The following is a 20,468-nucleotide window of genomic DNA, read 5'->3' as shown; positions in this document are numbered from 1 at the left end:
AATACTCCCCAGACCCCAAATACCCCTAGAACCCTCCAAACACCCCCAACCCCTTCCAAACGTCCCCTAGATCCCCTTAAATCCCCTCCAGACCCCCAATACCCCCAGACCCCTCAAATACCCCCTCGGGCTCCCCATATCCCCTCACCCTGTGGCCGCGGGCCCGGGGCGGGGGCTCCGGGAGGTTTCCCGCTCCCGGGGGGGGTCCCCGCCCGGAGGGGATGTCCCCGGTCCGGGGGGTCTCGGTCCCGGGTGGGGAGGGGGGTTGGGGGGGGTCCCGTGGTTCCGGACTACAGCTCCCGGCAGCGCTGCCGGCGGCATCCCAGGAATTCGCGCCGCGGGATGGCGGCGCCGCCGCTTCAGGCCCCGCCGCGCTGAGGGGACGGGGACGGCCTGAGGGGACCGGACCGGGCTGAGGGGACCGAGCCGGGCTGAGGGGACCGGGAAGGACTGAAGGGAACCTGGACGGGCCAAGGGAGCCGGGCAGGGCCGAGGGGGGGGTCCCTAGCGGTGTGAGGAGACGCCGGTGAGGGGAGCGGGGCGGGCGATGGCGGAGCCGCTGCTGCGGCGGACCTTCTCCCGCCTGAGGGGCCGCGACCGCCCGCGCGGGAAGAAGTCGGACGCCAAGGACAGAGGTACGGACCCCCACCCCCGAGGAAAGGAACCCATCACCGTGGGGTCCCTCCTGTCCCCCCCAAGGAAAGGGGACCCCCCCATCCGAGGAAGGGATCCCCCCCCCATCAACCTGGGGTCCTTCCTGCCCCCCCGGGAAGGGACACCCCCGAGAAGGGACCTCATCCCCAAGGAAGGGACCCCCCATCACCCTGGGGTCCCTCCTGCCGCCGCCCGAGGAAGGGACCCCCATCAACCTGGGGTCCTTCCTGCCCCCCCTAAGGAAGGGACCCCCCCATCACCCTGGGGTCCTTCCTGCCACCCCTAAGGAAGGGACCCCTCAAGGAAGGGACCCCCATCGGCCCAGGGACCCTCCTAACCCCCCTGAAGGAAGGGACCCCTCCCCAAGGAAGGGACCCCCATCACCCTGAGGTCCTTCCTGCCCCCTCGAGGAAGGGACCCCATCTTCCTGGGACTCTGCCCCCCAAGGAAGGGACCCCCCATCACCCTGGGGTCCTTCCTGCCACCCCTAAGGAAGGGACCCTCAAGGAAGGGACCCCCATCACCCTGGGGTCCTTCCTGCCCCCCCGAGGAAGGGACCCCTCAAGGAAGGGACCCCCATCACCCTGGGATCCCTCATGGCCCCTCAAGGAAGGGATCCCCCCCCGGAAGAGCCCCCCCCTTGTCCCCAGGGCCCCTCCTGCCCCCCCAAGGAAGGGGACTCCCCAGGAAGGGTCCCCATCACCCCAGGGTCCCGTTCCCCCAGCAAGGGCCCCCCCCATGTCCCCATTTCCCCTCCTGCCCCCCAAGGAAGGGGCCCCTGTCACCCCAGCTCCCTCTGTGCCCTACAGGAATTGGGGTCCCCCCCCAGGTCCTTCCTGCCCCCACCCCACATCTGTGGGGGTGTCAAGCTCCCATGGAGCTTGGGGAGCCCCACACCAAGCTATGGCCATGGCGTCACGGGGTGGGGGGGATGCCAGGGGTCTGTGGGGTGCCACGGGGGGGAGGGACACCCTGCTGTGGGTGCAGGGGGATTGGGGGGCACAAGGCAGGGGAGTTTGGGGGGCACAAGGCAGAGGGGTGCAGGGGAGATTGGGGTGCTCAAGTTGGAAGGATGCAGACAACCTGAGGGGGGGCACAAATTAACCCGGGGGGGTGCAGGGAATTGGGGTGCACTACTGGGGGGACCCGCCTGTGTGTGAGCCAGGGGGTACAGGGGGGCAAGACCCTGCCTTGGGGCACAGAGACAGGGGACACGAGCAGAGCAACCGCTCTCCCCGTTGGGGTGCAGCCCTGTCCCCACTGGGGTGCAGAGGGGTCTGGCCATGCCCCCCTCTCTCTTCCGGGGCTCCCCCTGCCCGCGCCGGGACGGTGGGAGTGCGGCCACGGGTCCGGCCAGCAGTAAACAACCGGAAATCCCGCTTGGCAAGGGGCTGCGTGCAGCTGCCTGCGCCTGCCCTCCGCCCCGGCAAAGCCGGCACGGAGAAGGGGGGTCCCATCCAGTACAGCAACGGATTCAGGGTGAGGATGGTGGGTGGCCTGGCAAGATGCTCAGGGTGGCGGGGGGGGACACAAGAGAGAGGTCCCCATGTCCTGGTGGGCTCCCCGTTGGCATTTTGGGGACCCCCGCACTCAGCCCAGCTCTTTTCCGTCCTCCCGCAGAGCATGCCCCACCAAGCCCTGACTCTCCGGTGGACCCTGATCCGGCATCGGTGGAGCCGGTGCCAGCGGCATCCCGCAAGCAGAACTGGGCCCGTTTCTCCTGCGGTGGCCGCGATGAGAGGCGGCCGCTGCCTCCCAAAGCCTCCCCGGATCCGGTGGATGCCGGCGAGCCGGACCCTGCTGCCAGCAGCCCCCAGCCTGGCATCGAGCAGCCTGGTGAGGAAGACGTGGAGCCGGCGGAGGAAGCCGAGGCGGTGAACGGCTCTGGGGAGTTGGGTGGTCCCGGTAGGAGCCCCGGGCACGGCGCCTACCTGCAGAGCTTGGAGCGGAGCAGCCGGCACTGGGTGCTGTCATCGGTGAAGGGACCAGGGCTGGATGAGCCAGGTGGCGGAGCTGAGGCGGATGCCGGCGCTGCCGGCAGCGAGGGCGAGATCTGGTACAACCCCATCCCCGAAGATGAGGACCCCCAGCCTGGGAGGTCCTGGAAGACAGGGAGCAGAGGGAGCCGCGACACTGAGAGGGGCCGTGGTGGGGAGTCACCCCCGAAGACGGGTAGGGAAGACCCCCCCTGGGGCGGTTTGGGGACAGCAGAGAGCTCCGGACCCCGCAGTGGCATGGCCCCGGTGCTGCCCACGGCTGGCCGAGGAGAAGAGCCGGGAGCCAGCAGGACCCAGGCTTGCGGTAAGGGGCGGCACGCGGCTGTGGCTCGGGGAGAGGTGGGACAGTGGTGGCCTCCTGTCCTTGTCCTTCTGTCACCCCTCCAGGAGCGTCCCCTGGACCCCACAGTCCTGTCTCCATCCGCAGCACCCTGCGGTCTTTGTCCTTTCTCTGTCCCCCATGAGGTTTCCTGGACCCTGTGGTCCCCAAACCTGATGGTCCCTGTCCCCTGGGTCCCCTAGACCCTGTGGTCCCCAGACCTGATAATCCCTGTCCCCATTGTCCCCTGGACCCCATGGTCCCTGTCCCCTAGGATGGCATCATCCCGATCCCATGGACCCCATCCCTTCCTTGTCCCCAGGCCAGTGGTTCCTGTCCCTTCCCAGTCTCCCTGCACAGTGTCCTTCGAACCTCACAGTCCCTGTCCCCAAGGATGTCCCCAGGACCCCACAGTCCTTGTCCCCTCCCCATCCCCCAGGAGAGTGTCCCCAGAACCCCACAGTCCCTGTCCCCACACCAGGGGAGTGTCCCCACCCCCCCACAGTCCCTGTCCCCTCCCCATCCCCGAGGAGAGTGTCCCCAGACCCCCACAGTCCCTGTCCCCACACCAGGGGAGTGTCCCCAGGACCCCACAGTCCCTGTCCCCTCCCCATCCCCCAGGAGAGTGTCCCCAGAACCCCACAGTCCCTGTCCCCACACCAGGGGAGTGTCCCCAGAACCCCACAGTCCCTGTCCCCACACCAGGGGAGTGTCCCCAGGACCCCACAGTCCCTGTCCCCTCCCCATCCCCCAGGAGAGTGTCCCCAGAACCCCACAGTCCCTGTCCCTCAGACTGTACGATCCCTGTCCCCACCCCAGGCGAGTGTCCCCCAGACCCTGCAGTCCCCCTCCCCTCTCCATCACCCAGGAGAGTGTCCCCAGGACCCCACAGTCCCTGTCCCCACACCAGGACAGTGTCCCCAGGACCCCACAGTCCTCGACCCTTCCCCATCTCCCAGGACATCGTCCCCCAGACCCCACAGTCCCCATCCCCTGCCCGTCCCACAGGACATTGTCCCCCAGACCGTATCGTCCCCATCCCCTCCCCATCGCCCAGAACAGCGTCCCCCAGACCCCACCGCCCCACCCCATCCCACAGGACCCTCTCTCCACCCCACAGCAGTTTCCAGGGAGCAGCCCCATCCCACCCAGGCTTCCCCGTACCCCCTCCAGACACCCGTTCACCCCCTTTCCCCCCCTGCAGGGAAGATGCCTATCCCCTGCGTGAGCTCGGGGACGGGGCTGACCACCCCCTCGCCCCCCGCCAGCCCCAAGAAGGGCCGTTCGCTCAACAAGGTGAAGTCTCCGGGTACCGTTCGTCGCCTCTCTATGAAGATGAAGAAGCTGCCAGAGCTACGGAGGAAGCTGAGCCTACGCAGCCCCCGGCCCCGGGGCCAAGAGGGTGGCACCTCACCCTCCGAAACCCGCAAGGAATCCAGCAACGTCATCAGCCGCTACCACCTAGACAGCAGCGTGACTTCACAGCCGGGGCTGCCGCGAGCCAAAGCGGCCGGCAAAGGCGGCTACTTGAGCGATGGCGACTCCCCGGAGCTGCCGGCTAAAGCTGGGGCACGTGCCGAACCGGAGGATGGGGAAAACGGGCTGGATGTGGGTGCTTTCCGCCCCTACAGCTGCGGGGAGATGCCGCCGCGGTGCGGGCAGCACATCTCGGGGCTGGTGAGCGTTCACCTCCACGGCGTGCAGGACCTGAAGCCGCCGCGGGCCGAACCCCGGGAGGTTTTCTGCGTGTTGCAGGTGGACGCGGCCAACCGGGCTCGCACGGCTTTGCTGCCCTGCAAGACGGCGTTCCTCGGCCTCAACCATACCTTCAACCTGGAGCTGGAAGGTGCCCGGCACCTCAAGGTGATCGTCTTCTCCTGGGATCCCACCTCCTGCCGCAACCGCCTCTGCTGCCACGGCACCGTGGTCCTGCCCCACATCTTCAGAGGTACGGCCGGGTGGTGGGGTCGGTTTGGGGTTTGGCGACTCAGCACCCCATTGACGGCACCACTCGGCTCTGCAGGTTGCCGGGCCCAGCAGCTGGCGGTGCGGCTGCAACCTCGTGGCGTCCTCTACTCCAAATTCACCTTGGTGGAGCAATGGGACAGTCCCAGCGAGCGGGAACCCCGCGTCTTCGGCGTGGAGCTCGGCCAGCTGGTGGAGAGGGAGAAGACGGCCACCAAGGTGCCCCTGCTCATCCAGAAATGCGTGGCCGAGATAGAGAAACGAGGGCTGAAGGTGAGCGAGGACTTACGGTGATGGCTACAGGGGGGTGGCGGTGGATGAACCCCCCCCAAACTGCGGTGACGGTGTCCCCGTTTGCAGGTGGTGGGGTTGTACCGGCTCTGCGGCTCGGCCGCCGTCAAGAAAGAGCTTCGCGACGCCTTTGAGAGGGACAGCGCAGCCGTGACGCTCTCGGAGCAGCTCTACCCCGACATCAACGTCATCACGGGTGGGTGCTCGTCGCAGGGGGGGTGTTCCCACAGGTCCCTGTGCATCCCACGCTGATGTGTGTGTCCCCCCGTGTCCTCTCGCCTGCAGGCATCCTCAAGGATTACCTGCGGGAGCTGCCCACGCCGCTCATCACCCCCACGCTCTACCACGTCGTACTGGAGGCCATGGCCAAGCGACCCCCTCGGACCTCCCCGGGAGAGCGGGACGCCGTCACCCTGCTCGACTGCCTGCCCGATGTCGAGAAGGTGGGTGCCCAGTGCCAAAAAGGGGATACCCAACCGCGGCAAGGGATTAGGGGGGGGATCCTGTTGGCGCTCAGCCCCGGGGTCTCCCCCATCCCGAGTCACCGCTGCAGACAGTCCTTATTTCTTGGCCTGTGGCACATGCAATGGGGACATGTCTCGGTGTCACCTCCCTCCTCAGGACCCCCCAAGCATTTTTTGGGGTGTCTTCGCATCCCCCCCAATATCTAAGCATTTATTTCCACCTCCGCGTTCACTGTGTGACTCGGCCCCGGTGATATCAGGTCCCATCCGCAGCCAAATCCCCTGGGGTGATTCCCCTCGGCTCCATTTTGGGGGGGTGTGGGACAACGGGGTGGCATCAGAGGACGTCCCCACTGAGGCCACCTCATCCCCCAGGCCACACTGACACGGCTCCTGGACCACCTCAGCCTGGTTGCCTCCTTCCACGACTTCAACCGCATGAACTCGCAAAACATCGCCGTCTGTTTCGGACCCGTCCTGCTCACCCAGAACCAGGAGCCCTGGCGCTCCGGCACCGGTACCGGCACTGGCACCGGCAACCGGAGCTACACCCACTGCGAGGACATCGCCAGCGCCGTTGACTTCAAGAGGCACATCGAGGTGCTGCACTACCTGCTGCAGGCCTGGCCGGGTGAGCGGGGTTGGGGGGACACCTGCACCCGCTCACTTTGGGGGGGGCTCTTTGCACGGCCACCGCCTGGGCCACCATCGGTGGCAGCTGATCTGGGGGTCTGTGACCCCCCCCCTCATGTGCCACCGTCCCCAGCAGCTACTTCAGGGGTCCGTAACCCCCGTGTGGCTGCTCTTGGGGGGCCCCCCCAGTCCAGAGGGGATCTGTGCCCCCCCCCCCCCGTGGCTTTCCTATGGGTCACCGTCCCCAGCAGCTGCTCCAGGGGTCTGTGACCCCCATGTGGTGGCTCTTGGGGGAGGGGCACACACCCCCCCAGCCTCAGTGGGGTTCTGTGATCCCCCTGTGGCTTCCCCATGGGCCACCGTCCCCAGAACCTGCTCCAGGGGTTCGTGACACCCCCACATTGCTGGACCATGCCCCCCCCCCATCTCCAGCAAAAGGTCTGGGGTCTCCCCCACTTTTCTGGTGGCTGCTCCACGGGCCACAGCCCCACACATCTGCCCTGTGCCCCCCCCCCCCATCCCGCAGCTCTCGTGGGTCCCCCATCTCCAGCAAAAGGTCTGGAGCCCCCATTTTTCCAGCAGCTGGTCCATAGCCCCCCCCCATTTAACAGCTCTCGTGGGGTCCCCCTATTTGTTGCTGCTCTGTGCCCCCCACCATCTCCAGTAATGGGTCCCCCCCATTCCCAGTAGCCGAGCCGGGGTTCCCCATTCCCACCAAAAGCTCCGTGGCCCCCCATTTTCCCAACCCTCTAACATCCAACAAACCTCCTGGTGCCCCCCCCCCCCCTTACCCCTCTCTCTGCAGCCCCCCGCTCAGACGCAGCCCCCCAGCTTTGGGAAGGGGCACAGCCCGGTTGCCCGCAGCAGCACCGGGGCCCACCGCTGCGACTGGACCTGCTGGAGAGCGCGGTGGTGGCCCGTCACCGTCCCCGAGGACCGGAGAGCCCCCCCAGCAACCGCTACGCCGGCGACTGGAGCATCTGCGACCACCAATTCCTCCTGGTACCCGGCACGGCCAGCGACGCCGACTACGACAAGGTGGCGGCCGGTGACGATGAGACCGGGGTGCCGGCGCAGCACTCTCCGCACCGGCGGACCCTCTTCATGGCCGATTTCGCCCTGGGCGAGGAGCCCGAGGCGCCCTTCGGCCCCCGCCTCAACCTCAAGGACTTCGACGCGCTCATCCTCGACCTCGAGCGGGAGCTCGCCAAGCAGATCAACGTCTGCCTGTGAGACCGGCGCCAACACCGGTACCGATGCTGATACCGGTGCCGATGCCGACACCGGTACCGATGCTAACACCGGTGCTGATGCCGCCGCCGGTGCGACAGCGACCAAAAAAGCAGCACTTGCCTCTTAATTGCCTTCGATTTGCACAGCGCCGAGCAGGAAGGGACCCCGACAGCGAAGGCCGTGCCGACTTCGGGGGCTCCCCAAAACAGCCCCGGCTCCGGTTTCTGACCCCCCCGGTGTTTTTTGGGGGAGGGCAGAGGAGGGACCCGGTGCTCGGTGCCTCTTGCTCGGCTTTTTTTTATTATTTTATATGGCCAAATTTTGCCTTCAAGTGCCTCTTCACCCCCTTCTCCCCTCCCTGGGGGCCCCCCCCCCTCAAAAAACCCCCCCCAGTATTAGGAAATATTGACAAGGGTCCGTGACCTCCATCGCTCAGGCTGGTGGGGGGCTGTCCCCCCACGCCCCCCCAAACCCCCTTCCCCGCTGCGTGTGCACCCCAAAGAGGGGGCGATGGGGCTCCCTCCTGCCACCCGTCCCCAGCCTGGATGGCAGCGGGGCCCCCCACCCCCATTTTCTAGCCCCCCCCCCTCCCCAAGGCGGGGGGTGCTGCCGGTACGGGAGCGCTGAGCTTTATTTATTACTCGAGCTTCGTGTGCGTGTGTGTGCATGGATGGACGGCGGCCGCCGTCACCGCAGCCTGCAACAAAAAACTCCCTTTTTCCCCCCAAAATAAACCCACTGCCAGTATTACGGTGGGGGGGGGGCTCCCCAAAATACACCCCCCCCCTCCCCAAAACCAGCCTTGCTCAGTATTAGCCTTAAAGGAACCAGCTGAATGTGAAGCCACCGGCCCGGCCGGGCTGAGCCACCAGTGTTAAAGCGCCCAGGCAGGGGGTGCAGGCGGGCCGGGGGGGGGGGGGGTGACAAAGCTGTCCCCTGTCCCCTCCCCGCAGCGTGGCCTGGCCCCCTCCTCGCCCTGCCACCGCCTTGTCACCATCACCAGCAATAAATGACACAAGCTGCACTCGCCGCCGGGCTTTTTGCGTGTGTTGGTGCGAACGCCGTCCTGACAAGGGCGGGAGGGGGGGTGACAGTCCCCAAAATGTCACTTAGGGTGTCCCCGGGGTGTTGGCACCCAAATTGATGGCACAGGATGGTGGGTGTGGGCACATGGTGCTGCTTTATTGCCGGGGGGACGTGGCTGTCCCCTGGGATGGGGAGGGGACACAGCACTGGTGTCACCCAAAAACATTCCTCTGTCCTCCACAGTGGGGACAAAGCCGGGACATTTTGGGGACACTGTCCCTAGACGGAGATGGAGCCATCACGGAAGTCGGTCTTGCCGATGAGGGCGTTGATGAGGACGGGGCGGCCTTGGCGGCACGCATCCTGCGCGGCACGGAGGATGGCGTCCAGCCGATCGTAGTCCGGGCGACCCACCACGAAGCCTTTGCCACCCAGAGCTTCGGCCACCGCGTGGTAGTCTGTAAGGAGGGGACAGTGGTGGTGGCCCCGTCACCTCCGTGGGAATGGCTTGATATTGGGGTGATACAGGGCCACTGGGCGTGGCTCGATAAGGGGTGGCACTGGGCTACCAAGCTCCATCCTCCCCAAAGTGGCATGGTGCCACCAGACATGGCCTGACGCTGGGTGACATGGTGCCACCAGGCATGGCCTGCTCCATGGTGACACAGGGCCACCAGGCGTGGCCCGATCCTCCCAAGGGTGACACGGTGCCACCAGGCATGGCCTGATCCTCCCAAAAGTGACATGGTGCCACCAGGCACAGCTTGATCCAGGGTGACACAGTGCCACCAGGCATGGCCCGATCCTCCCAAGGGTGACACAGTGCCACCAGACGTGGCCTGATCCAAGGTGACATGGTGCCACCAGGCATGGCCTGATCTGGGGTGAGCTGGTGCCACCAGATACGGCCTGCTCCAGGGTGACATGGTGCCACCAGGCATGGCCTGATCCAGGGTGACATGATACCACCAGACACGGCCTGATCTGGGGTGACCTGGTGCCACCAGATATGGCCTGCTCCATGGTGACACGGTGCCACCAGGCATGGCTTGATCCAGGGTGACACGGTGCCACCAGCCATGGTCTGATCCTCCCAAGAGTGACACGGTGCCACCAGGCACAGTTTGATCCACCCCAAGGTGTCATGATGCCACCAGGCATGGCTCAATCCACCCTGGGATGACATGGGGTCACCCAGGTGTCCCCAAATCTGGGGACAAAGCAGGGGACACAGTGCTCACCCAGGTACTCAAGGCCACATGCCACGTTGCTGCCCAGCAAAGCCACTTGCTCCCGGGCAATCTGGCTCCAGCACGCGTCGTTGCCCACTAGCGCGATGACAGGCGTCTGTAGGGGACAAAGCACAGGGCCACCGTGCCCCGGTGACACCCCGGGATGGGGACAAGACCCCATTTCCCACCCCCCCACCCCCATTTTTGGCGCCATCTGACCTTGTGCCGCACGAAGGTGTCAAACTCCATCAAGCTGTAGCCCAGCGAGCCATCGCCGTAGAGGACCCAAACCTGGCGCCGCGGAGGGGACAAACACCATGAGGCCACGCGGGTGGCACGGTGGCCGCCGTCCCCACAGGCCACCGCGTCCCCGTACCTCCGCTTCGGGACGGCAGAGCTTGGCACCGAGCGCGAACCCTCCGCCGACTCCCAACGTGCCAAAAGCTCCTGCGGAGACAACAGCCGGCAGCGTCACCCGTGTGTCGCGTGTCCCCTACGGTGACAGCGTGTCCGGGGTGAGGGGGGGTCCTTACCGGGGTCCAGCCAGGCGAGGGGACGTCGGGGACGGACGATGTAGGCGGCGGTGCCCACGAAGTCCCCCCCGTCGGCTACGAGGAGGCTCTCGGGGGGCAGCAGCGCATCCAGGCGGTGCAGCAGGTCCAGGGGGTTCAGGTGTTGGGGGGTGGGGGTCGCTGCCTTCTCCCTGTTGGGGGAGACCCCCCACCCCACCCCCCGGGCCAAGAATCACCCAAAGAATGGGGATGGGCCCCCCCCAGTTGGAAATGGGTTGGGATCCCCCAAGGTCTGGGAACGGAAGCCCCCCAAATCAGAAAGGGGATGGGATCCCCCCCAAACAGGCCAAGATCCGTGTCCCTCCCTGTCCCCGTCCCCATGCCTGTCCCTGTCCCCATGCCTGCCCCCATGCTCATCCCCGTCCCTGTCCCCAGCCCCATGCCTGTCCCTGTCCCCATGCCTGCCCCCATGCTTGTCCCCGTCCCCATGCCTGTCCCTGTCCCCATGCTTGTCCCCGTGTTCATGCCCGTCCCTGTCCCTGTCCCCATCCCTGAGCCTCTCCCTGTCCCTGTCCCCATGCCTGTCCCCCTCCCCGTCTCTGTCCCTGAGCCTGCCCCATCCCTGTCCCCACGCCCGTCCCTGTCCCTGTGCTCGTCCCCATCCTCATGCCTTTCCCTGTCCCCATGCCTGTCCCTGTCCCTGTCCCCACAACTGTGCCCATCCCTGTCCCCATCTCTGTGCCTGTTCCCCTACCCATGCCTGTCCCTGTCCCCATGCTTGTCCCCATGCTCATCCCTGTCCCTGAGCCTCTCCCTGTCCCTGTTCCCATGCCCTTCCCTGTCCCCCTGCCTGTCCCTGTCCCCGTGCCTGTCTGTCCCTGAGCCTGCCCCATCCCTGTCCCCACGCCCGTCCCTGTCCCTGTGCTCGTCCCCATCCTCATGCCTTTCCCTGTCCCCATGCCTGTCTCTGTCCCTGTCCCCACAACTGTGCCCATCCCTGTCCCCAACTCTGTGCCTGTTCCCCTACCCATGCCTGTCCCTGTCCCCATGCTTGTCCCCGTGCTCATCCCTGTCCCTGAGCCTCTCCCTGTCCCTGTTCCCATGCCCTTCCCTGTCCCCATGCCTGTCCCTGTCCCCGTGCCTGTCTGTCCCTGAGCCTGCCCCATCCCTGTCCCCACGCCCATACCTGTCCCTGTGCTCGTCCCCATCCTCATGCCTTTCCCTGTCCCCATGCCTGTCCCTGTCCCCGTCCCCACAACTGTGCCCATCCCTGTCCCCATCTCTGTGCCTGTTCCCCTCCCCATGCCTGTCCCTGTCCCCATCCCTGTCCCCATCCCTGTCCCCATCTCTATAACTGTCCCTGTCCCTGAGCCTGTCCCTACCCCTGTCCCCACGCCTGTGCCCATCCCTGTCCTCATCCCCCTCCCCTCCCCTGTCCCCAGCCCTGTCCCTGTCCTCGTCCCCGTCCCGCTGGCACTCACCGGTTAGCCTGCTCCTTTTTCCGATCGGCCTCGCGCAGCCCCTCTACCCAGTCCCTGGGGCAGGCGTAGCCCCGCAGGCTCCGCGCCAACCGCACCACGAAGGAGGCGGCGTCGCCTGCCGAGAACGCCCAACTCATCGCACCCCACGCAGCCCATTTCAGGCACGGGGTGGGGGGCGATGGCGGAGTGGGGGGCGGGGGGGGGTGTCTCACCTTGCACGGCGAGCCGGGGTTTCCAGAAGACATCAGAATTGCGGAGGAGCTGCGCCCGGTCCCGGTTAACAGCCACGATAGCGGCGCGGCGACCAAAAAGGCGCCCGTAGGAGAGGCGAAAATCACAGACGGCACCTCGGGGACACACGCAGGGTGTCGGGATGGGGACAGGGACGCAGTGGGTGCCCCCCCACCCCACCCCATCCCGGTACCTGCCAGCAGCACCAGGTCGGCATCGCGGAGGGCGTCGCGGCGGTTCTGGCGCAGGAGGAGGGGGCTGCCGGGGGGGAGAAGCCCCCGTGCCGCACCCCCCAGGTAGCAGGGGATGCCCAGGTCCTCCAGCGCCGCGCTGTGGGGAGGCGGGCGTCAGCGTGCACCGAAAACGGCTCGGTTGGGCTCCAAAATGGCTCAGTTTGGCCCCAAAACTGGCTCGGTTGGGATGCCAAACTGGCTTTGTTGGTGACCCAAACTGGCTTGGTTTGGCCCCAAAACCAGCTCGGTCAGGGCCCCAAACTGGCTTAGTTTGGCCCCAAAAGCTGGCTCATTCAGGGCCCCAAACTGGCTTGGTTTGGCCCCAAAAAGTGGCTGTCGGGGCCCCAAAACTGGCTCTCTCGGACCCCCAAAACTGGTTCAATTTGCCCCAAGAGTGGCGTGATTTGGCCCCAAAAATTGGCTCAGCTAAGCCCAAAAATTCACTGTCAGGCCCAAATCTGGCTCATCTGTCCCCAGATTGGCTGATCCGGCCCCAAACCCAGCTCAACTGTCCCCAAACCAGTTCATCCATCCCCAAACCATCTCACCAGACCCCAAATTGGCTGATCCATCCCCAAACCGGCTCAGCTGTCCCGAAACTGGCTGATCTGTCCCCAAACCCGGCTCAACTGTCCCCAAACCCGGCTCAACTGTCCCCAAACTGGCTGATCCGTCCCCAAACCCGGCTCAACTATCCCCAAACCAGTTCATCCATCCCCAAACCGGTTCAGCTGTCCCCATGCCGGCTCTGCTGTCCCCAAACCATCTCACCAGACTCCAAATTGGTTGATCCGTCCCCAAACCCGGCTCAACTATCCCCAAACCAGTTCATCCATCCCCAAACCAGTTCAGCTGTCCCCAAACCATCTCACCAGACCCCAAACTGGCTGATTCGTCCCCAAACCCAGCTCAACTGTCCCCAAACCAGTTCATCCATCCCCAAACCGGTTCAGCTGTCCCCATGCCGGCTCTGCTGTCCCCAAACCATCTCACCAGACCCCAAATTGGTTGATCCGTCCCCAAACCCGGCTCAACTATCCCAAACCAGTTTATACATCCCCAAACCGGTTCAGCTGTCCCCAAACCATCTCACCAGACCCCAAATTGGTTGATCCGTCCCCAAACCCGGCTCAACTATCCCAAACCAGTTTATCCATCCCCAAACCGGTTCAGCTGTCCCCACGCGGGCTCTGCTGTCCCCATGCCAGCTTAGCAGCCCCCAGATTGGCTCCACCATCCCCAGACCGGTTCATCCGCCCCCAAACCAGTTCTTCTGCCCCCAAACCAGTTCATCCCTCCCCAAACCAGTTCATCCGTCCCCAAACCAGTTCATCCGTCCCTGAAGCGTCTCACCGCAGCTCCTCGGCCGGCATGGGCGGCAGCATGGCCTGGCTGCCCACCAGCACCAGCGGCTTCGTGGCCCGGCTTACCAGCTCCGCACACCGCTGCACCTGTGACCCAAAACCGCCTCGATCAGCCCCAAAACTGGCTCGGTCGGGCGTCAAAAACCGGCTCGGTCAGCCCCAAAATCAGCCCTATTTGGGCACCAAAAACTAGCTCAAGTCAGCCCCAAAACTGGCTCAGTTGGGCACCAAACCTGGCAGGGTTGACCCCAAAACCCAGCCCTGTCGAACCCCAAAACTGGCTCAGCTGAGCCCCAAAACCAGCTCAGTTGGGCCCCTAAACCAGCCCAGTTAGACCCCAAAACTGGCTCAGTTATCCCCAAAAAGCAGCTCAGCTGAGCCCCAAAACTGGCCCAGCTGATCCCTAAAACTGGCTCAGTCAGCCCAAAACTGGCTCCGCTGAGCCCCAAAATCTGGCTCAGCTGAGCCCCAAAACCAGCTCAGTTGGGTCCCTAAACCAGCCCAGTTAGACCCCAAAACTGGCTCAGTTATCCCCAAAAAGCAGCTCAGCTGAGCCCCAAAACTGGCCCAGCTGATCCCTAAAACTGGCTCAGTCAGCCCAAAACTGGCTCCGCTGAGCCCCAAAATCTGGCTCCGCTGAGCCCCAAAACCAGCTCAGTTGGGTCCCTAAACCAGCCCAGTTAGACCCCAAAACTGGCTCAGTTATCCCCAAAAGCAGCTCAGCTGAGCCCCAAAACTGGCCCAGCTGATCCCTAAAACTGGCTCAGTCAGCCCAAAACTGGCTCCGCTGAGCCCCAAAATCTGGCTCAGCTGAGCCCCAAAACCAGCCCATCTTAGCCCCAAAACTGGTTCCGCTGAGCCCCAAAACCAGCCGATTTAACCCCAAAACCCAGCTCTGCCATACCCAAACCTGCCTCAACCAGCCCCCAAACCCATCCCAGTCCCCCCAAAACCCATCCCACCCCATAGCCCCACCCCCAGACACCCCAAAACCCCCAATCCATGGTGGGGGCGGGGAGGGGTGTCCCCCCAAAACCCACCTCATCCTCGGTGGCCAGCGGCACCCGCACGGGCAACGGGGAGACGTCCCGGGGCTCCCAGGCACCCGCAAAGAGGTTACGGATGTAGTTTTGGAGGTACCTATCGGGGTGGGGGGGAAGGATATTGGGGTGCTGGGACCCCTTGGGGTGCCAGCAGCACCCTAGGGTGCTGGGGGGTGCTGCTCACCACTGCACAACCTTTCCCCGCAGCCCCCGGCCGCTCTTGGTGCCACCGATCTCCTTCTCCACCACGTGGAAAGGGTAGAGCACGTCGATGGGGAGCTCCACGAAGACGGGTCCTACGAGATCGGGGTGCGGGGGGCCCCCGCTGTCACCCCAAAACCACTTTCGGGGGCTAAACACCCCCCCAATTCAAACAGCAGCAGCACCCCAAAACACCGCTGCAAACCACACCGGGTGACCTGCGGCGGGGAAAAAAAAACACCAACCCACCACCCAAGCGCCCCTGGGGGGGGGGTTTAGGGTGTTCCCCCTCCCTCCCCCCCCTATTTTTTACCGGGGGTCCCCGACTGCGCGGTGGCGATGGCTTCGCGGAGGGTGGGGACGATGTCCCGGACGGCGCGCACCGAGACGCACGCTTTGCAGAGCGTCTTGAAGAGCGAGAGCTGGTCGATGTCCTGCAGCGCTCCCCGACCCTGCGGAGATGAGAAAAATGAGGCTTGAACCCCCAAAAAAGGGGGAAACGCCCCCAAAAATGGGGCCGAAAGGGGATTTTTTTGGTGTGTGTGTCCCCCCCACCTTCTGCAGCGAGGCAGCTGCTCCCCCGATGAGCAGCACCGGTGACTCGGCCATCTGGGCGTTCTTGATGGCCGTCACCGCGTTGGTGACGCCGGGACCGGCGGTGACTGCGGCGACGCCGATGCGACCTGCGGGGGAATGGGGGGGAAGGGGGTCCCTCTGCACCCCGATTTTTGGCTGGGGGTTCAGGGCATGCTTGGTTGCTCATCTTGTTGGCACCCAAGCGGCTGAATTAGCTCCAGGGTGGGATAAATGGGGACAAAACCCACCATGGAAGGACTCTGGTCACCCACAAAGTCTTTGAACCCTTCTCAGGTCAACCAGGACCCCACCAAGTTGGGACACCCCAAAACCCTCAATCCACTGGGGCAGGAGAAGGTGCTGGCCATGGGGTCACCTTCTCCTCATCCTGTCCTCACCGGAGCTGCCAAATTATCTCCGGAGGGATAAATGGGGACAAAACCCACCATGGAAGAACTCTGGTCACCCACAAAGTCTTTGAACCCTTCTCAGGTCAACCAGGACCCCACCAAGCTGGGACACCCCAAAACCCTCCACCCATCGGGGCACGAGAAGGCGCCAGCCATGGGATCCCCCTCCATATCCGCACCCGAGAGCCTGGAGACAGCATCGGCGGCGAAGATGGCGGTGGCCTCGTGCCGGGTGTCCACCACGCGGATGCCCACCTTCTCGCTGGCCACCAAGATGGGCGAGATGTGGCCACCAGCCAGGGCGAAGAGGAAGCGGACGCCGTGTGCCTTCAGCACCTCCGCCACCAGCTCACCACCGTGCCGGGGGCTTTGAGGGTCCACCTGCACGGTGAGGAGTTCACCAGGAGGATGATCGCTTCAAAAATAGGTGGTTTTCGGCAAAACCGCAGCGTTCTCACCCGTTTCGTCCTACCTTATGCCAGAGCTGGTAGAGGAGCCCCAAGCGATACGCCACGCCCAGCACGGCCACCGCCAGCACTGCCAGGAGCCCGGCACAGGCGCAGCCGATGCCGGCAAGGAGATCCATGGGGATGCCGGCGTGCCGGGAGCTGGAAAACGTTGCCGGGATGGAAGGGAAAAAAACCAAAACCATGAGCTGGGGATGTGCCGAAACCACCACGGCGGCACGGCACGGCACAGCGCCACCGTCCCCAAACCCTGGGATGGCCCCGGGATGGTGGCGGTGAATTGAACCCGGGTTAATTGAACCTGGGTTAATTGAACCCGGATTAATTGAACCCGGATTAACTGAACCCGGGTTAACTGAACACAATGAATTGAACCTGGTTTAATTGAACTTGGTTTAACTGAGCCTGGTTTAATTGAGCCCAGTGAATTGAACCCGGTTTAATTGAACCCGGTTTAACTGAACCCAGTTTAATCGAACCTGATGAACTGAACACGGTTTAATTGAACCCGGTGAATTGAACCCAGTTTAAATGAACCCAGTTTAACTGAACCCAGTGAAATGAACCTGGTTTAATTGAACCTGGTGAACTGAACCTGGTTTAATTGAACACGGTTTAATTGAACCTGATGAACTGAACACGGTTTAATTGAACCCGGTTAACTGAACCCAGTTTAAACAAACCCAGTGAACTGAACCCAGTTTAATTAAATCCAGTGAACCCAGTTTAACTGAACCCAGCGAACTGTACCCGGTTTAAATGAACCCCGTTTAAATGAACCCAACTCATTGAACCTGGTTTAACTAAACCTGGTGAACTGAACCCAGTTTAATTGAACCCAGTTCCACGTCTCCGGCTCAACCTCAGCGCCAGCCCAAACCCAGCTTATTTGCATAATTACCACCTAACGAAGGCGTTGGCGGCGCCCCAGCATCGGTCTGCTGCAATTCTTGGCGTGGGCGTAAAGACCCGAGGGGAAAAGGTGGATGATACCAAATCTGGCCTAATTTCCCCCAAAATATGCACGGTTTTAGCCACTTCCCGCACCCGGAGCGGATTCAGACACCGGATCTTCTCCTTAAACCCCAATTTCCCCCTTTTTGGGCTTAAAAAAAGGCGGGTGGGTGTTGCAGCTCGCTGGCGGCAAAGGCAAGAGTGAAATGGGGCAAAAAAGGCTCAAATTGGGCAAAATAATCCCATTTTTGGGGCAGTTTGGGGGTTTGGTGTGTGCCGTCCCCCTCCCGCCCGGGATGGTGGTACCTGCTGGGTGACGGTGACGGCGAGGTGATGACGGGTCCCTGTGACAAAGGGGACAAGCTGAGTCCTGGTTTTCTACCCCGTTTTGGCTGCTCCGCTGGTTCTTTGTCCCCTCTGTCCCCATGGCCACCCCTGTCCTGATGGTCACCCCGATACCGTGGCCCGATTGTCCCCTCTGTCCCCAGGGCCACCCAATTGTCCCTCCATCCCTGTGGCCACCCTTGTCCCAGTTGTGTCCCCCCCCATCCTTGGTGTCCCCCGTTGTCCTTATGGTCACCCTGAACCTGTGGCCACCCCGTCCCAATTGTCCCCTCTGTCCCCATGGCCACCCCCGTCCTTACGGTCACCCCAACACCGTGGCCACCCCGTCCCAATTGTCCCCTCCATTCTTGGTGTCCCCCTTCTCCTTATGGTCACCCTGAAACTGTGGCCACCCCTGTCCTGGCTGTCCCCCCCCCATGGCCACCTCGTCCTTGCTGTTGTCCCCTCTCCTCCACGGCCACCCTGTCCTTGCTGTGTCGTGTGTCCCCCCCCGATGGCCACCCCATCTTTGCTGTCCCCTCCCCATGGTCACCTCACCCTTGCTGTGTCCCCCCGTGGTCACCCCATCCTTGCTGTCCCCCACCCTGTGGCCACCCTGTCCTGTCCCCCTCCCCGTGGCCACCCGTGTCCTTATTGTCACTGCGGCCACCCCTGTCCCTAATGTCCCCCCGGTCCCTGTGACACCCCCGTGCCCCCCCAAACCCCTTCCTCGCCCCAGTCCCCCCGTTACCGTGCCCCCCACACTTTATGACCCCCAGGGGCGCGGACACCCCCGACGGGGCCCCCTGTCCCACGCCCCCCACGGGTGTCCCTCCGGTCCCACGCCACCCTCTCCAGACCCCCCTGTTCCCATGACACCCCCTCAGGGGCCGGGGACACGCCCCCCACGGGTGTCCCCCGCGCCTGGGGTCACCCCCCTCCCGGAGCCCCCTCCCGGTCCCACGCCCTCCCCCACCGCGGGACACCCCCCACGGGACCCCCCCCGCTGACCCCGCAGCCACCTGCCCTTCCCGGAAGCACCGCGCCTCGAGGTCCCGCCCACACGCTAAGCCCCGCCCACATCCCCACCCATGACCACACCCCCCGTACCGTCTGGGGGGGGGGGGGTGGAGCCCGCGGCCCCCGAGCGTCCCCCCGCGCCGCCGCCTGAGTCACGTGACGGGACCTTCCGGCACCGCCCCCTCCACCCGCGGGCGCTCTGGCGTCACTCGTCCGCGCACCGCCCCCACCTCCTCCCCGCAGCGGGGCGCGCTGATTGGGCGGCTCGCGGAAGGGGGGCGGGACCTCTCGCTGGGCCTTGGGGGACTGGGCGGGGCTGGCGCGGGGCTAGGGCGGGGCAAGGACCAAGGGCGGGGGCGGGCCCGGGGGCGAGGGGCGGGGCCAGGGAAGGGGCGGGAGTAGGGGCGGGGCGGAAGGCGGGGCCTGGCAGGGGAGTCCCCCATGGGGGTTCCCTCACGGGGGTTTTACATGGAGGTCTCACTCGGGGGTTTTACATGGGGGGACACACCTCACTTAGGGGTCTCCCGTGGGGGGCTCCCGGGGGTCCCATTGGAGGGTTTCACATGGGGAGGGCTCATTTGGGGGCTCACTTGGGGGTCTCCCATGGGGGAGGTCTCCCATAGCGGGGGTCTCCCATGGGGGTCTCACTTGGGGAGTTTCACATGGGGGGGGTCTCGTTTGCAGGTCTGACTTGGGGGGTCTCCCATGGGGGGTCTCCCATGGCGGGGGTCTCCCATGGGGGTCTCACTTAGGGGGGATCTCACATGGGTGTCTCCCATGGGTGTCTATCTTGGGGGGTCTCACATGGGGGTCTCCCATGGGGGTCTCCCATGGGGGTCTCTCTTGGGGGGTCTCACATGGGCGTCCCACCTGGGAGGTTTAATGTGGGGCTCTCTCATGGGGGAGGGTGTCTCCCATGGGGGGGTCTCTCATAGGGGTCTCCTATGGCGGGGGGGGTGTCTCACCCAAGGGATCGCGTGCACACAACCGCCTGCAGAAACACGCGTGGGCACATCCACGGGGCTTCGCACCGGGGGACCCAGGCGTCCGGGAAGCTGCCCCGCCCCCAGGCCGTGCTGGGGACCCAGGGCTGGTGTCACCCCCCCCCCCCCTCCCCCCCAAACCCTTCCCGGTCCCGGGGCGGGGGGGGGGCAGAAATTCCGGCCGGGCTCCGTGGCAGGAAACTCCGTGTCTCCGTCACGGCCGGGGGAGGCGAAATCCCCGGGGGGGGGGGGGCGCGGGGGGGGACATTTCCCCTCCGCTCTGTCGTCACCACCGGGAGGGACCCGGGCGTCCGGGCACCCCCCCCACCGCTTCCCAGGGTGCCGAGGGGACCCGGGTGTCCGGGCACCCAAGGGCGGGGAGGGGGGGGGGGGGTCACAGCCCCCGCACGCCCGGGTCCCCCGGTTCCAGCCCTCTCCCCCCCCCTCGGTGTCCCCCGGGCTCCCCCCGCCCCCGGTGCTGCCGGTTCCTCCCCGGTCTGTCCCCACCCCCGGCGCTGGTCTGTCCCCACCCTCCGTCCTGCCCCGGTCCCTCCCCGGTGCCACCCGGTCCCACCTTGGTCCCCTCCCCGCTCCCACCGTAATCCCGCCGGACCCCTCGGTGTCGGTCTATCCCCCCCCCCGGGTGTCGGTCTGCCCCTCCCCGGTGTCGGTCTGTCCCTCCCCGGTGCCACCGTGGTCCCCCCGGTCCCACCGAGCTCCCCCGGTCCCTCCCCGGCCCCGCCCGGTCCCCTATGGTCCCTCCCCATCCCCTCCCCGGTGTCCCCGTCCCCTCCCCGGACCCCGCCCGCTCCCGCTCCGGTCTCCCCCCCGCCCCGACCGGTCCCTCTATAAGGC

The 20,468-nt window shown here is 65.1% G+C and overlaps 2 protein-coding genes across 2 annotated transcripts; one reads left to right on the top strand and one right to left on the bottom strand.

Moving 5' to 3' along the window:
* Positions 1-320: 320 nt before the first annotated feature.
* SYDE1 (synapse defective Rho GTPase homolog 1) lies at positions 321-7,746 on the top strand. The gene is made up of 8 exons (XM_072848362.1): positions 321-635; positions 2,275-2,955; positions 4,175-4,918; positions 4,994-5,208; positions 5,296-5,422; positions 5,512-5,669; positions 6,066-6,321; positions 7,129-7,746. Exons 1-8 carry the CDS (start codon positions 548-550, stop codon positions 7,554-7,556), a joined length of 2,697 nt encoding a protein of 898 aa, XP_072704463.1. The 5' UTR covers positions 321-547; the 3' UTR covers positions 7,557-7,746.
* A 971-nt stretch (positions 7,747-8,717) lies between these two features.
* Positions 8,718-17,795, bottom strand: ILVBL (ilvB acetolactate synthase like). The gene is made up of 16 exons (XM_072848369.1): positions 17,593-17,795; positions 16,338-16,473; positions 16,045-16,246; positions 15,435-15,562; positions 15,193-15,331; positions 14,863-14,974; positions 14,676-14,775; positions 13,625-13,722; positions 12,232-12,368; positions 12,020-12,154; positions 11,808-11,922; positions 10,348-10,517; positions 10,191-10,261; positions 10,034-10,105; positions 9,824-9,929; positions 8,718-9,040 (listed from the first exon to the last, which is right to left on the bottom strand). Exons 2-16 carry the CDS (start codon positions 16,449-16,451, stop codon positions 8,862-8,864), a joined length of 1,878 nt encoding a protein of 625 aa, XP_072704470.1. The 5' UTR covers positions 16,452-16,473; positions 17,593-17,795; the 3' UTR covers positions 8,718-8,861.
* Between the last annotated feature and the right edge of the window lie 2,673 nt (positions 17,796-20,468).

The sequence above is a fragment of the Ciconia boyciana genome, chromosome 31 (genome assembly GCF_034638445.1).
Source record: "Ciconia boyciana chromosome 31, ASM3463844v1, whole genome shotgun sequence".
Classification (NCBI taxonomy): domain Eukaryota; kingdom Metazoa; phylum Chordata; class Aves; order Ciconiiformes; family Ciconiidae; genus Ciconia; species Ciconia boyciana.
Note: the sequence above shows the minus strand (reverse complement) of the source record. Positions and strands in the feature narration are given on the sequence as shown.

Bases quoted from the DNA above. Each gene is read 5' to 3' on its own strand.
- SYDE1 (XM_072848362.1), top strand. From the start codon at position 548: ATGGCGGAGCCGCTGCTGCGGCGGACCTTCTCCCGCCTGAGGGGCCGC. The intron at 636-2,274 runs GTACGGACCCCC...GTCCTCCCGCAG, and splicing joins GTCGGACGCCAAGGACAGAG to AGCATGCCCCACCAAGCCCT. The intron at 2,956-4,174 runs GTAAGGGGCGGC...CCCCCCCTGCAG, and splicing joins CAGCAGGACCCAGGCTTGCG to GGAAGATGCCTATCCCCTGC.
- ILVBL (XM_072848369.1), bottom strand. From the start codon at position 16,451: ATGGATCTCCTTGCCGGCATCGGCTGCGCCTGTGCCGGGCTCCTGGCA. The intron at 10,106-10,190 runs GTACGGGGACGC...CCGCGGCGCCAG, and splicing joins TCTGCCGTCCCGAAGCGGAG to GTTTGGGTCCTCTACGGCGA. The intron at 9,041-9,823 runs GTGAGCACTGTG...CCCTCCTTACAG, and splicing joins ATGTGGCCTTGAGTACCTGG to ACTACCACGCGGTGGCCGAA.